The 17,111-nt window shown below is 32.3% G+C and overlaps 2 protein-coding genes and 1 long non-coding RNA gene across 3 annotated transcripts in view; 2 read left to right on the top strand and 1 right to left on the bottom strand.

Annotated features, from left to right (window-relative positions):
* The first annotated feature begins 8,210 nt into the window (after positions 1–8,210).
* Positions 8,211–12,988, top strand: LOC134710828 (galaxin-like). Its single transcript, XM_063571224.1, has 5 exons — positions 8,211–8,226; positions 8,754–8,894; positions 9,274–9,381; positions 10,660–11,032; positions 12,784–12,988. The coding sequence occupies exons 1-5, from the start codon at positions 8,211–8,213 to the stop codon at positions 12,986–12,988; spliced, it is 843 nt and encodes a 280-aa protein (XP_063427294.1).
* LOC134711653 (uncharacterized) overlaps positions 12,530–17,111 on the bottom strand; it is a 62,189-nt gene continuing 57,607 nt past the window's right edge. Inside the window, exon 11 of the mRNA XM_063572416.1 lies at positions 12,530–13,819. The gene's annotated coding sequence lies outside the window, so the exon portion shown is untranslated. The remainder of the gene's footprint in view (positions 13,820–17,111) is intronic.
* On the top strand, positions 13,756–15,280 carry LOC134711656 (uncharacterized). Its single transcript, XR_010106211.1, has 2 exons — positions 13,756–13,857; positions 14,639–15,280. It is a non-coding gene; the product is annotated as an uncharacterized LOC134711656 (long non-coding RNA).

Genomic DNA, 17,111 nt, shown 5'->3' with positions numbered 1-17,111 from the left:
CCTTAACAAGCAAACAACTCACAACTTTCTCAAATATATAAGGGCATACGCAACAATCACAGACACAAATTTTACTGCATTACCAGAATACAAGCCCTGCAATCAAGATAAGGCTCGAACAATTATACAGCATCACCCCGGGGCCCCTATTCAAATGATTAAGTGACCACTATGCTGGATCACATTTTTTAAAATATATTTTGAACATTTTTTCATCTTAATTTTTGCATCTTTGATATTGAATTGAAATATTGCTGCTCGGTCAAAATTTTGAGAGACGTTTGGGAAGCTTTGTGCAAGATATTTAATGCCCAAACATAATAGAACGTAATTATAAACCTGGATTAATAATGCTAAATAATATTACGAGTCATTTTCCACTACTTATTAACTAACATTTATCATCAAACGTATTTTTATGGCAGAAAGGAAATATTCATTTATTTACTGGTCAATGTTTTTTGGGTTATGATCGTATATGATTCTTTTTGCAAGTCATTATTCCTAGTTTTTCAGCTGTGTATACGACAATGCATTGAAACATAACGTGTCTGTATGTTACTTTCATGTTTCGCAGGCTAAAGTTTTGTACGAGAATGCAATGAAACATAATGTGTCTGTATGTTACTTTCATGTTTCGCAGGCTAAAGTCTTATACGAGAATGCAATGAAACATAATGTGTCTGTATGTTACTCTCATATTTGGAAGGCTAAAGTCATCATCATCTTAATCAACGTAATCAAAATTTACATCTTAATCTTGTATCATTCATTGTGAACTGAAGGAATTCGCTTATTACTATTAGTATTTGACAGGTATTTTATATTTTTACGGAAAATGTTGATTTTTAATCATCATTTACTTTCAGTGTGTTAGTGATATTTTGAAGTATTCGTGTTGAAATTACAGGTGTTTGTTTCATGCACTTGTTGAAATAAAAAAATATGTAATATCTTACTGAAGTATGAATATTTTAGCACATCTGTCGAAAATTCCTTTTATTTTAAACAATTTTATGCATTTTAATTTTAAATAATGAAAATGCTATTCCAACTAAATAATGTATGAATTTCAACATAATTTTACATTCTTAAAGTGTTTATAAAATTTTGTGTAAAAGCTTTACACCCATGTTGCATAATTGTTGAAGAGACTGGTACTTAAAGAACTTTTTGCAATCAATCATAGGAGAGAACGTCACTAATGTTTTTATAACTTGTGTTCAATCCCTTTTGCTACTTTTGCAAATACATATGTTTAGACTAAACTAATCACATTGCAAAGCTAGAATATATTGGTATAGGGCAAACGCTATGTTCCTATTGTAAACTTTGGCTTCCAATCACTTTCAGTAGTAAAATACTTTATTCCACAGTCCACAGTCAATGGCGCATCTTTGTTGAAAAGTTGTAAAAGAGCAGCTTGTTATCATTATTAATTAATTAATCCGTCGGACGGGGACGATAAATGGCTGACCCGTGTTAAGAGAGAGCCACATCTCTTGCACGTTAAAGACACCCTTGTAGATTTCGAAAAAGAGTAGGCTAATATGCCGCTACAAGGCAGCACTCGCACCCGCAAAGTGGAGAGGGATTAATATAAGTTGCAAAACTTGTTTCCCAATCCACTATAAATAAATATGTTTAAACTAAATTATTAATTATTGGCTAACAGAGGTTTGCTCTTATATACCTGTACATTGAAACCTATCCTAGCAACACATGAGTTAAACTAATGGTCGGCACGGACATCTCATGAATTACATTAAACAAAAATTTACGCAAAAAAAAATAAGACTTAGGATTTTCTGTTTTAATAAGGGTATAACCAAAGAAGTAACACCATTGAAAGTATTTCGTGCAGAGATTGAGTGTTAATTAATTAATATCCGAAAACGACCGTGAATTAAACAAAAAATATATTCAAGATTACAAAATGTGGTCAAGCAGTAAGTGATAATCTTTATATTTGTAGCTGAATTTTATTCTTTCTTTTTTTAGACATTTCAATAAAAGGAAACTAGAGGTACATTCAAACTCATTCGTCGAAAACCTAAATCGCAACGCCATTACTTAAGAAGAAAAAGAGCCACAGACAACCAATTATAGTACACAACACACAACATAAAGACTGAGCAACACGAATCTCATCAAAATTTCATGCTGATCGCAGGTGCTATGGAAGGGAAAGCAGATCCTGCTCCACATGTGGCACTCGTCGTGTTGCTCGTGTGAGTACAAACCCAGAAATAAGTCTAATTCGATAGCTCACATTCAGGAAAAGGGACAGGATTGTGGTTAAGACATTAAGAACATATCAGCTATCATCTGTGAAACAGATATTCCGTAAAAGAGGGACGAAAGATACCAAAGGGACAGTCAAACTCATAAATCTAAAACAAACTGACAACGCCATGGCTAAAAATGAAAAAGACAAACAGAAAACCAATAGTACACGTGACACAACATAGAAAACTAAAGAATAAATAACACGAACCCCACCAAAAACTAGGGGTGATTTCAGGTGCTCCGGAAGGGTAAGAAGATCCTGCTCCACATGCGGGACCCGTCGTGTTGCTTATGTGATTACAAATCCGGTAAATAGTCTAATTCGGTAGGTCAAATTCATGAAAGGGAAGGGGATTGTAGTTACGACGTAAGGAACATATCCGATATCATTTGTGAAACGGTTATTCCATAACGGTCAACCAACTCGTGATGGCGTCCGTAAATTTTACGAAGGGATGATTTCAACTTCACCATTTGGAACTCTTGGTTTAATAGCTTCCTTGTGAGCAGTAACCCTCTATCAAGAAAATCATGATAGGAAATGCAAGCACGGGAATATCGTATCAATTGGGAGATATGTACCCCGTATGCAGGTGCTGCTGGAATGTTGCTTCTCAGAAATGGAAAGTTCACAATTGGAAAGCTGAAATCATCTCTTTTGTCGTAAAGTTTTGTCTTCAACCGACCCTCATTGTCAATTTCTAGATGAAAGTCAAGAAATGAAGCCGACTTAACTGTAAATGTATCATCATTTATCTCCAATTCGATGGGATAGATGCGATCCACATAGTCACCAAATTTTGAATTGTTTAGTAAAAGAACGTCATCTATATAGCGGAAAGTAGAGTTAAAGGATATTGCTAACTTCTTATCTTTCTTCCTAAGAAGTTCCTGCATGAAGTCAGCCTCATAATAATAAAGAAACAAATCATCAAGTAGAGGGGCACAGTTTGTTCCCATTTGGATGCCGACAGTCTGTTGAAAAACACGTCCTCCGAACGTAACAAATATGTTGTCAATCAAGAAATCAACCATCTTGAGAATATCGGTTTCAGAGAATTTTTTGTTTGAATCAGAGTGATTCTTTACAAAGTAGGATTTATCCCTCCCTAAGACAAGATAATTGTATCTACGTTGGTCATTCTAACGGTAACGTAACGGTCGACAAACTCGCCATCCGTGAAATTAAGGATGGAATGATTTCACCTTACCGACTTGAAACTCTTGGTTTAATAGCTTCTTGTAAGCAGATGTCCTCTTTCAAAGAAATTAAGATAGGAAATGTAAGCCCTGGAGTATCGTATCAACTGGGAAATTTATACTCTGGTGAAATGAATGTAAAGCTCCCATTTTGGCAGCCGAAAACATCTATTCTGTCATAAAGTTTTATTTTCAACCGTTTCTTTATGTCAATTTCTAAAGTCAAGATAAGAGGAAGCCTTAACTGTATCTGATGTATCCTTTATCTCCAGTTGGATTGGATAGATACGTTCAACATAGTCACCAAATTTTGAATCATTTAGCGAGAGAACATCATCTATATTACGGAAAGTAAAGTTTGAAATACTTCTTCTTCGGAAATTTTTGAATGAGGTCAACCTCATATGAATATAAGAACAAGTCGGAAAGAAGGGGGACAGAATTGGTTTCCATGTGGATGCCGATTGTATGTTAAAAACCACGTCCTCAATAGTTCTCAAAGGTACCAGGATTATAATTTAGTACGCAAGACGCGCGTTTCGTCTACATACGACTCATTAGTGACGCTCATATCAAAATATTTATAAAGCCAAACAAGTTGAAGAGCATTGAGGATCCAAAAGTTTGCCATATACGGCTAATCGATGCCTGATCTATGCTTGGGATAAGAAAATCCTTAGTTTTTAGAAAAATTCAAAACGTAACAAATAAACTGTCAATCAAGAAATCAAGCATCTTGATGTCAGTTTCATAGAATGTTTTAAAAGAATTGGTTATTTTTTACAAATTATAACGTATTCCCCCTAAGACAAGATACTTATATGTATATATATATATATATACATTATGAAACACAGCAGGACCAACTCTTTTAGAATGGAATACTTGTGGAGAGTGTAAAAAAATCAAATGTTTTAATACTATTGCAAGATTAAAGAGTCTTAGATTGTTATAATTCTGAAAGGTTTTCGGAAATTTTTAATATCCACATCTTAATTCACACCATTTTTAGAATAGGTAGTTTTACAATAACTTTGAAGCCCGGTTTTGGTTGCTAATGAAAGTGATGTTGATAAGTAAGGAAGAGCTATCGTGGAGTACTTGAAAGATCCAGCAATATACCGTTGTTTGTAAAGACATTTATGTAGTTTATGTATCCGATACAGTGATGGATGATCAGTTCTTCATTGTTGGTTGAAATTCCAAAGGAACGTAGAACAGACCTATGATTAATTATTCAGGATTTCCTCTTTAGTAAGTGTCGTAGGGGTTTGTGTTAGGTTTCAACGTTAATTATCAATACCTAATTCATTTATACGGTAGTTAATGTAATTCGTTACAAAAAAATAAAAATACCACATGAACTCATCCGGAAATATAAAATACGAATATTTTACATTTTTTCTAAAGAAAGTACTGTATGTGCCGCAATGAACGAAAGCAAGTTATCTGTTGTGGATCATAACATATGTTTTTTTTCAATCATGGACTTCAGGGACTCGTAGGTGATCCATTCGACTCAAAATGTGTGTCCTCCATTATGCTCACTTTTACAGACAGCAGTCTTTTCAAATCTTCCAATCGCGGTGAACATATTTTTCATATCCTTATTATTTGAAAAACAATGTTAATTTTATTTTACTATTATTTTTTCTCTCCTGAATATCCTGGATTATTTTCATTGGACGTTAAGATTGATTTATTGTTGGTGTTTAACGCAACTTTCCTCACTATAAGCTGTATCGTCACGTGGCAGTCAGTTTGTTAATAAGCGGAGCAAAACGGAGTGCTCGGAGATAACTGCTATACCTTCGAATATAACGGGATTTCATGTGAATCAGTGAATTTGACGTTTTACCAATATATGTGTTTTCTTATTGCTGTAAAATTCGAGCGTGGTTGTCTTGTTTTATTTATATTGTTGTTGTATAAATATTATATATAAAGATGTAGTATGATTACCAATTTAATTTGAGAACAAGGAAACTGCCAATCCGAATGTGTAACTTGTTGTTAAAGTCAGCACTTCAATACTCATTGTGTGCTGTTATTATTAGGTTAAAACAAGGCTTTCCAATATCGCATTTCCTGAAATTAAATCATCAATTGTGTTGGTTTTTTATATTATTAATCAGCATTTATGTCTTAATTCCTCATACATTTTCCACACATTTACGTAAGTTGATTTTTTTTTTGATTCATAAGTAATTTTTTTCCAAAACAAATATAGTCTGTCGCAGATTCGAGGGACACAAACACGATCCCATCGAAATGTTCCTTTTTAACTTAGTTTTCAAGAGAAATACGAAATCAATCCCTTCTCTGACTCTTTTTTTTTTCTTTTTCTAAAACACAAACATCTAAAAGCCTACCCAGTCTTCTGTCCTCTTACTTGGTGTGGGTAGTGTTTATTGCTATAATGATCATATGTACGTTTGCCTTTAGATGTTCACCTAAATTCCGAGTAGAATATTCTATGGGTCCACATTTCTGTATTTTATTCAAGCTTATTCAAAATCATTAAGTTATAATTTATTAGTTATCAAATTCCATCGGAGATATTTGTGTAAAAAGAAACATGCAAAATGAGTTGAAAGTGACGTTATTCTGAATGTGACCAGTAAGGGCCTTCATTGAACATAAACGAGAAAGCATCCGATGCTGTATATTATATAGCATGGTTGGCCGAGTGGTCTCAGACAATGTATACAACATGTGTGATGTTACCATGTAAGTAACAACATATCAATAGCTCTGAAAGCCCGAAATCAATTGGGAAAGGTCGAAGAGTATAGAATTTATTTGCTTGTGCAAAATTATGAGTTCTGATATTGTAAATAATGGCTGGATTAAATTCAAAACGTTGCGTAGAAAGGAGTAGGTCCGGTAAAGGCCGGTTTTGGCCTAAAATTTCAAGTTCATCAAATGAAAGAATTTGAACACTTTTTAAACACTTAAATGTCTATTTCAATTGATTAAATTATTTTTTGTGAAAGATTTTTTAACTGAATCACCCATTGAAAAGGCTCCGATTTTGGCTTAAACATGAAAAATCTATCAAATATGCAAAAACTGTCACTTTTCGTATGTTTTTTGTCAAAAATGAAAGTGGACGCATCCGTATTCATCCTCGACCTGGTGTGTTTGTAGATTTACAAACAATTTCGTTTTCAGGGTGTCTTATAAGTCTACCTATATCATAAAGAAATATAGGAGTGTAGACATTGTTTAATTGAAATTTATTTAGTTTAAATATTTTAGATTTATCTTGCATGACGTATTAATGTACGAGATTACTATAAATACCTTGTGTAGGCTCAAGGAAACCCGATTCTATATATATCTGCAACATGCAGCATTCACTTCTACTGAAAATGGGTTGGATTCAACATAACTGTCTAATTACAATATTAGTATTTTGCTTTCAAGCATTTGAAACAGGTAGGGAATTTGGGGGGAATGGTTCGGTATTACCATATTGTACTTGAACCTATCATTGCTTGCGAACCTTTAATAAAAAAATATATTTACAGCTTGAAAAAAACTGGATTTTGTTATCTCCCCTTTCATGTGTTTGAGTCTGCATCGGATTTTATTTTAAATACAATTCATTGATACTTATATTTATGTCGTTTATCAATTCCAAATTCGTATAAAATTTTAATTGCTGAGGTCGATTTTAATTTTTTTTTGGAGAATCCTTGATTTATTTATTTAGAGCAGTTGATGTTAGAAAATAGAAGCCGATAATGCCGGGTCATCGATATATATAGAAAGTAAATCGAGAATTCCCGAGATTTTTATTATAAGTAAAGCCAGAGATATAAAACACAATAATGATATATGTCTCTGGAATAGTTAAACAAGTTATACCAACATGAAGTCTCCATCGTTCCGGGATCTAATTGTCTTACTTTTCTTGGCAATATGTGGTAAGCCGGGACATTGTGCATAATTATAAGTAGCCAACATCTTTAAAGCTCATTTTTTTAAATCGTGCGTATTTACACAGAATTATTTGCACATACATGTACTTCACGAGTCAATATTTGTCACTTTTTACAACTGGGTTGAAATTGCTTTTATTTAATATGTAGACGCAAGACTGTGGTGTTTGACTGTTACATACGATAAAGAAACGTCTGGTTGCTGCAATGGAGTGGTATACAACACAACAACGAGTGGGTGCTGCGGAACAAAGATATATGACAAATCAAGAGATCATATAGATTATGAGTGCTGTGCCGGTAAGTTTTTATTTTGATTTAAGCCCAGTATGTACATTGTACGTTTTTCATAATTCAGAAGTAGAAAGATAGCGAAATGTATTTTGAAATAAAGTAAACAATAGTAATATTATACAATTACTGTCTTTTGATGTGGTAAATTGCGGTTTCATTGACTTTTAAAAATATGATATTCACTGAGGCCGTCGGTCGAAGTATATATCAGTTTTTCAAAAGTCAATTAAATCCCATATTTACCGAAACAAAAGTAATTGTTTAATTCCATAATCCGAGAGAAGAAATGTATTTAATACCAAACATATACCAAAACAAATGTTACATGAAACATTTGACCATAACTTGGCATGTAAAAGCGTATGACGTTAAGCGCGGTTAATAAGTAACACTTTCTCGGGTGAATATGCTTTTTAATTCAAAATGCAATTCATATCGAGAAACCTACTAATATAATACCAATATGGAATAAATATAGATATGACTCTGATTTTTGGTATTTCTTAAATATACCATGACAAGACAAATAATTAATAATGATAATCATATTACCTCTTCATTAATTACGATACGCTATCCGAGCGTGAAATTAATTTATATATCCTTTTTTTTCTGAATAGGAAGAATTCATCTTTTAATTTTACATTTTTAATTAGATAACGATTTCGTCATGAAAATGCACGAAATATTTACCACTGAACGTAAAGCAACCTACACAATCAATCCATCATTGGATAATAATTGAAAGTAGATATATTTACAAGTCGTAATATAAAAATTTCCAATTATTTTCACGCTATTGAAATATATGTAGTGAGTAGCGTAACTGACGAATTTCAGGGGCATTAATACTATAGAGTTTCTGGTGGTTTTTTTTTTATGTCTTAATACTTATTTGTCTTTGAATAATTTGGCAACCCCCTACCGCCCTTTCTCAGCATAAAAAGTGTACCAGTGATTTTCCTTGCTCGTAAGGCATGTCCAACGTTAATTTCAATCATTAATTGCTATTTTGTTCAATAGATATCCACGTCTATAAGCGATATGAACAGACGTGTTGTGGAAGTGTGGTACGGAACAACACTGACGCTTGTTGTGGTACAACTTCTTACAACTCCAAAGAAAGTAGCGTGAAATGCGACAACAATCAGCTCGTTCCTAAAGGTAATATAATGTAAAATATCCAGTCTAGTGGCAATATCAATTACGGCATAGTTTCAATCAAACATATTTACAATTGCATTATGTATCCCTGTTTCTGTAACGAGGCTACACTATAAACTGAAACAAAGAATTATTTTAATGAGAACAACGATTAGGTTGTTCTCAATTTAAATGTATGGATTGATTGGTTGTTATTCGCTTATTAACGCGCAGTAGCAAATATTTCATGTACATTCAGAACGATAAATGTATGGATATTCCAGCAATAATAACATGAACTACTGGAATAAAGTGCAAATGCTGAGTGCAAGTGAATGATGATAAAAAAAAAAGACATTAATTTGTATGCTGTTTATTTTAAAGATTGACATTTTTTCAGGAAATACGCCAGAGCCAACTAGGTGTGGAAACAAAGCCATAAAGGAAACTATCCAGGGCTGTTGTAATGGGGCACAATTTGATTTACTTAATCAAATTTGTTGTGGAGGTTGGTAAAGTATGCTTACAAAAACGTCTCAGTTATTAACTTTCATTGTGGTTTTGATTCAAATACTTAAAAAATAACATGTTTTATATTTCACTTTAAAACATTTCATTTCTTTTTTAAATTTCTAATGCTAGATAGATTTTTATGGTTTTCAATAAATGGCATGATCTTTTTTTTATGTCATTATTACCTTTTATCAAGAACAGATCAACATAAGCAGAAAAAGACAATTTTTACGGCTACTCAAAATCTTTTTTTTTTCTCTCTTCATTTTTGAGAAAAAAAAAAGGTTAAAACATTAAATGATATTAAAAAGATGCTTGCTATGTATTTTAAGTGTTAGTGTTTGGTAGGTCGTATTTTTAGCTCACCTGACCCAAATGGCCAAGTGTGCATTTCTCATCACTTGGCGTCCGTGGTCGTTAACTTTTACAAAAATCTTCTTCTCTGAAACTACTGGATTAAATTTAACCATACTTTGCAACAGTCATCATTGAGGTATCTTGTTCAAAATATGTGTGCTGTGACCCAGCCAACAAACCAAGATGACCGCCATGTAGATTTTGGCTTATAACTCTGAAACTAAAGCATTTAGAGCAAATCTGACATGGGTAAATTGTTAATCAAATCAAGATGAACTGACAACCCGTTGTTGGGATGCTGCCCCTGAATTGATAATTTTAAGGAAATTTTGCCGTTTTTGGTCATCATCTTGAAGATCTACAAATAATTCGACATGCACAAAATGGCCAGTTGACCCCTTTAGGAGTTATTGCCCCTTATAGTCAATTTTATACAATTTTCGTTAATTTGGTAAATTTTTACAAAATATTTTCCTCTGTAACTAAGGGGCCAACTTTATTACAGATAAAGAAAATAGTAAGTAGCAAGAATGTCCAGGAAAGGTAAATCTACAAACACATCACCATCACCAAAAATCAGTTTTGTCATTCATCCATCTGTGTCCTTTGTTTAATATGCACATAGACCAATGTGAGCGACACCGTCTCTTTTAAGAGCCTCTAGTTTTAATTTTGAAAGGGGTAAAGAGGGGGCTTGAAGTCTTTGATTAACCATTACAGGTTCCTTTTACTTTTACATATTACATACATAGAAATGTAAAATTCTCATATTTTCAAGACTTTTCACAAGCTTTTAATTGAAATACACAAACATAATAGATTTTATTATTTATATGAAAACACACAAAAGACCTCAATGAATTAAAAAAAAATTAAAAAGTAACTATACCTCTGATACAATATTTATGGCTTACAGGAACCATTTTGCATAAATCAAAGAAATGCTGTGATGGGAGAGAATTGGACACAGCAAAATATGTGTGTTGCAAGGGAGATAAAATAGAACAACAGGTCAAGTTACAGCCTAACAGTGATGAATGCTGTTTACTGAAAAATGGTTCTTTTCAAACATTCAACAGAAAATATTCTGAATGTAGTCTTGCCTTAGGAGTTGCTCCAAAGGGATCCAGATGTGGAACTTTGTTGTATAACAAAAGTAGAGATCTTTGTTGTCAGGGAATACTATTTAAAAATGGTACTCTCCAGAAGAGGAAATGCTGTGGTGTTAAATCCTATGATACTCAATGCCAGGAATGCCAACACGATGGCATCAAAGATTTGAAAACATGGTAAATATACTTTAGTTTCTTGTGTACAATTTTTGTGAGTTTAGTATGGCGTTCATTATCACTGAACTAGTATATATATTTGTTTGGGGGCCAGTTGACGGATGCTTCTGGGTGCAGGAATTTCTTGCTGCATTGAAGACCTGTTGGTGACCTTCTGTTGTTGTTTGTTCTATGGTCGGGTTGTTGTCTTTTTGACACATTCCCCATTTCCATTCTCAGTTTTATCTAACTAGAGGTTCCTATGTTAAACTGAGTCCCCCGCTGGCGGCCATCTTGGATGATGGATCGGCTACAAAGTAACAACACTTGGTCAGCACCTCATAAGGAACATTCATGCCATGTTTGGTTTCATTCCATTCAGTGGTTCTCTAGAAGAAGTTCAAAATGTAAAAAGTTAACGACGACGACAGACGACGGACGCCAAGTGGTGAGAAAAGCTCACCTGGCCCGAAAACCTATGCACAAAGATATTGGTTGGGGATCCTTTATTTTCTATATTCTTCTATTTGTTTTGCCCAATATTCTCTTAATCCTTTATACATTCGGTACAAGAGTTTAATCTGATGGTAATTTTTAAACAAGTTAAATAAAAAAAAAAAGTGTTTAAAAACAAAATTGCTGAATATATATCTAAAAATAACAAACAAATCATTAAACAGTCATCATAATAAAAAAACAAGAGCAACATAAAAAAAAAACAACAGCTCAGGATGATTACACTTTTTTAATGGACAGTGTCACTTTTTCGCTTTTAAAAAAGAACATGTCCATAGTTTTTGGAATGCAAATATGCTATCATATAAAAAAGAAGATGTAGTATGATTACAAATGAGACAACTATCCATAAAGACCAAAATGACACAAACATTAACAACTTTAGGTCACCATTCGACCTATAACAATGAGCAAAGCCCATACCACATAGTGAACTATAAAATGCCCCGATAAGACAATGTAAAACAATAGACCACTTTCGAGTTCATCCGTCACCGGAAAAAACTCGTCAATTATACGCGCCTTTATCATCGTCATTTGTGCGTTTAGGGGCGTCGTCACTTCCTTCCAATGTTGAGCGAGTGGTTGGAAAACTATAATTCTATCTTGTACGAATTATTCGGCAAATTGAATTCTCAAAATTGACAATCAACACTGCTGTCATTAGAGAAATGTCAGTAGGTACCTACAGAGCAACCATTATTTCTAGTTTATCCTGCACAAAGACGATCACTAAGACGCTTGATGAACGTAAATAGTGCAGGGATACAGGCGAGCCCCTCTATCTGATAAATGACATCAGAAAGGCGTGTATAATTGACGAGTTTTTGCCGGTGACGGATGAACTCGAAAGTGGTCTATTCAACGAGAAAACTAGCGGCCGTATTTATGTAAAAAATTAACGAAAAACAAGTCATACTGTTTCAGAGCAAAAATTGAAATATATAGATGTGTATGAATTGTTTATAAAGGAATTAAGAAGGGTTTTGAATAAAAGCAAAATAATTTCTCAAAATGTATTTTTCATAAATTTGAAGAAAATATTTAATAGAATAAGTTGAATATATTGTAATAGTTTTTGTAATATTGTTTATTATATTCTGAGTATGTTCCTGGCAACTCAGAAGTTTTTTCACACGAATACTCCACTGGCGCTTGGACAGTGAAGTATAATTGTAACAAGATATCTTTAGAATAAAGAATATATTTGTTGTTAAAAAAAAACCTGAAGCTTGACAATGAATATTATTTTGTAGTAACGAACATGTCAAATTTAAGGAAACACAACATTACTGTGGGAAAAAAGAATATAACAAGGATAGAGATCTATGTTGTCGTGATAAGCTTTATGTCAATGGAACAACACAGAGAAAAGGCTGTTGTGGAATAAAATCTTACTTGAAAAAGAATAAAAAATGTCTTCATGGAGAAACCAGGGAAGGGTATGTATCATTTAAATGAAACATTTTTGTCCTAAGATCAATCTAAGTTGCAAGCTTTTATGTGAAACATACCAAAAGATTCTAAAAACGGAATAAAGTTATAAAATATAAAGAAATTTATTAACTGAATTACCAGGTAAGATTTTTTATCCTACATTTAACTTTTGATGTTGTTCCTTATTCAATCAAATATCTGTTTGCAGATTGTTTTATCAGTTGAATATTTGGAAGTAGTATAAAATGATAGTTATTGCTATTTTAAGAAATTTTCCCTTGATCTTACTGACTGATAATAGCCATTCTCTGCACAGTAGAGTAAAATGAAAAATAATCGCTAGAAACTTAGGGCACACATGTTATTGTCAAGGAAATTAACAATGTCACCATATGTAAATATCGATGTACAGATTATCATTGGTCATTTCAACTCGATTGCTTTTCTCAATTTTGCTGTACCAGCTCCAGCTAGAAAATCAATGTTGTTGAGATGACCAACGATAATCTATGAGTATACTGGGTACTTAAAGAAGTAAGAAGTAACCAGTTTATGAATGTGGTAAGTTAGGTGAGAGATGAATGTCTTCATGCGTTGATCATAATTGATATCCCTATCCTATAAAAATGTGAATGAAATGTAGTGGTTACCCACACCAAAATAGGAATGGGTATTTTAAACAAATTTGGAACCAAATGAACATATTGGTTCACAAACAATGGATAACATGTTTTGTTATATTTCCTCAATATATTCAATAAATATCAACAAGTCTTTTTTATTTCTTCCTCAAAGGCGTGTTTGTCCAAATTACTGTAAAAGAAGCTGGATTCAAAACAACCAAACATCACTGACCTGGAAGAAAAATAAAACAAAAATGTGTAAATATAAAGGTATGCATCCTACACTATCAAAACTCAAACTTTTTTCTACGACTTACTAAGCTAAATAATTATGTAACATGTAAAACAAAATGATGATGTTAAGCATAGGATGTATATAAAATAGCACAAAAATAATGGATTCATTTATTTTTGTGGGTACCAATTTTTTGTGGATTGAGAATTTTAAGTTTTGCCAATATTTGCATACAACCTTATAGAAAATGTGTAATTGGTTGATCATGTGCATTTGTTGATTTTCTGTACCCAAAAAATTATACTTTACTTTTCTACATTGGCTAGAGGTATAGGGGGAGGGTTGAGATCTCACAAACATGTTTAACCCCGCTGAAATTTTGCGCCTGTCCCAAGTCAGGAGCCTCTGGCCTTTGTTTGTCTTGTATTATTTGAATTTTAGTTTCTTGTGTACAATTTGGAAATTAGTATGGCGTTCATTATCACTGAACTAGTATATATTTGTTTAGAGGCCAGCTGAAGGACGCCTCCAGGTGCAGGAATTTCTCGCTACTTTGAAGACCTCTTGGTGATCTTCTGCTGTTGTTTTTTTTCTATGGTCGGGTTGTTGTCTCTTTGACACATTCCCCATTTCCATTCTCAATTTTAAGTAATGTATAAAGCACCTTAAAACTTGGAATGACAAAGTCATCTATCAATCAATAAAGTATGTATCAAAATTACAAATTTTTAGGAATTTTATGATACTGTCAAGTTTTCTTGCAATCATTTAGAAATAAAACTGATTTCTATTTAACATGATTTTATGTCTTTTCAGTTTACAGCATTAGTTACTTGACAGGAAAAACATGGGAAATAAACTACAGGAAAAAATCCAAAAACGTGGTCTTTGAAAAAGACTGCAGGTGTCTATTTAAAGGAAAGAAAGAGGCAATATTAGTATCTAAGAGAATAACTAAAGCTGGGAAGATAAGAGGTCAATTCTACCTTCTACCAATTTCAAAAAACAACAAACAAAAAACAAAAAGATTGATAAAAAAGTTGAAAAAGGATATAAGAATAAAAAACAAAAAAAAACATAAGTTGTACCAGCAAGTCAAAGAAAAAAATTATGAAAGAGAAAACAAAAAGTGAATAAGGAATACGAATTTGCTTTTAAACTTTTTTTTAACCATTTTTTTCAATCTCCCTTTTCACATGCATTTTAGAAGGGGCGTGACCTTTTTTGGGACGTCGGGATCAGGTGTTTCTAAGCTCACGATTTCAGGATTGACCCTTTTGGGATCTGGGATTTTTTTTTTCAAATTTTGGGCATTCAGGATTTTTTTTTAAATTCGGGGACCTCTGGGTAATTTGTTTTTACCCCAGGATTTTGGAATCTGGACCCCTCCAACTCTCCCTCATTTCAATATGGGAAGTTTGTCGATTTAATATATGCCAATAAAAATAATGAAGATTTCTTCCGAGTTTTTTTTAATTACTAAAGGGGATATTTGCCACTTGATTTTCTATAAAAAGTTTTTAGAGCATAAAAGGTTGCTTTTACTTATTTGTGTATCTAATTAAAAGAACAATTGTGTCATCTGTCTCAAATTGGGTAGCAAGTGACTCTAGTCTGAATCCAATCATCATTATTTATTATGGTCCAATATCATATGTATCATCATTATGTTCAAATATCATACATATATCATCATTATGTTCAAATATCATACATATATCACCATTATGGTCCAATATCGTACATATCATCATTCTACCTTTTGACAGACATCAAATTGTAAGGTTTGAGGCACAACACAAATTTATCTTTTTCCGTATCAATATCAACATCAACATTTTAGATTGATTGAAGATGGTGTAACTTCTATTGATATTGTTTTAAGTACATGGAGTTGATGAAATGTAGTAGTGATTTTCATTCACTTTTAAAATTGATTATCTAGTGTATTTAAAATATCTTTAAATTTATTTTTCAACTTTTTGATAAATTCATGGGATTGTAAAAATCACTTTGCAGTTGACCAAGTTATTAAAGTTATAAATGTGATCTCAGGGGCGGATCCAGCCATTTTAAAAGGTGTGTTCCAACTACATCTCCCCATTTAAATGCATTGATCGTCCAAAAAAGGTGTGTTCCAACCTCTGGAACCCTCCCCCTGAATCAGCCACTGGATCTATAATCAAGTACTTTTGTTCCAAGTTTATATATCTGCATAAGGAAATTTACACCATAAAGGAAGAAGATATTTTGAAATATTCTCAATGATTTTCATTTAAAACATCAGATATATTTATCAATTGCATATCAAAACGTATAGTTTTTTCGTGTGCATTAAAATACAGCATTCATCATGATATAAATTAACTGCCAACTCATGTAAAATTTACATTGTTTATTTATAAAAGTATTATAAAATGTGTTCAAAACAAATCTACCTGTTTGTTAGTGTAAAAGATTTTCTAATGTATTTTTATAAATACTAATAGGAATTTTTGAAGATGGGAATATCTATTGACTTTTTCTCTACTAAATATATCTGTGTTTTATGCATGTTATTCCCTTTCTATATGCAAATCAATATAAAGGTATAAATAAATTCATAATTGTTTAGGCTCCTTTTGATAACACAATAATATAAAAATTCCCCAAAAATTAAAGTCAATTTAATCAGATATGGAATAATCCATTCAGAAAAATAATTAGATAAAAAAGTGAATTTGACTTCCATATTCTTCTGCTAAATGTAAATAATCCATATTTCAGTATAATAATTAACAATTTGGAATTTATCCAAGAAATAAATAGAGCATGACATTCAATTTTTTACATATCTTAACCAATTTTTCCACCATACAACCTAATATAAGCTGTTTTGTAAAAAGAATTATGATACAGTACTCATAGCCCCAATATGTTAATGTTGATTTTGATTTTTAAATGACCAAATTTTGCGTGAAAACAGAATGACCATTACAAAAAACGAAACTTTTTAATTCTAGTAATATCTCTTTAACCTCCTAAATTTCTAAATTCTTTTTTAAGATAGAATATGGTTATAAACTTGCTATTTGTTTAGAGTAGACTCAATAATCAGCGCCATTTTACACCAGCAATGAAAACCATCTATTCTTTACGGGTAAACTTTATATAGATAAATTAAGTCGTATAAGAAAAGCATAATGAGTATAATAAATTTGATGTATGCCTTTTTGTGATTCTTCGTTACATTTGTTGTTTTTATAGTGATATTAAGATGATAACACAATATTGACTGCTGTACCCCTAT

This window comes from Mytilus trossulus, chromosome 3, assembly GCF_036588685.1.
Source record: "Mytilus trossulus isolate FHL-02 chromosome 3, PNRI_Mtr1.1.1.hap1, whole genome shotgun sequence".
Classification (NCBI taxonomy): Eukaryota; Metazoa; Mollusca; class Bivalvia; order Mytilida; family Mytilidae; genus Mytilus; species Mytilus trossulus.
This window is presented reverse-complemented; position numbering and strand designations above follow the sequence as displayed.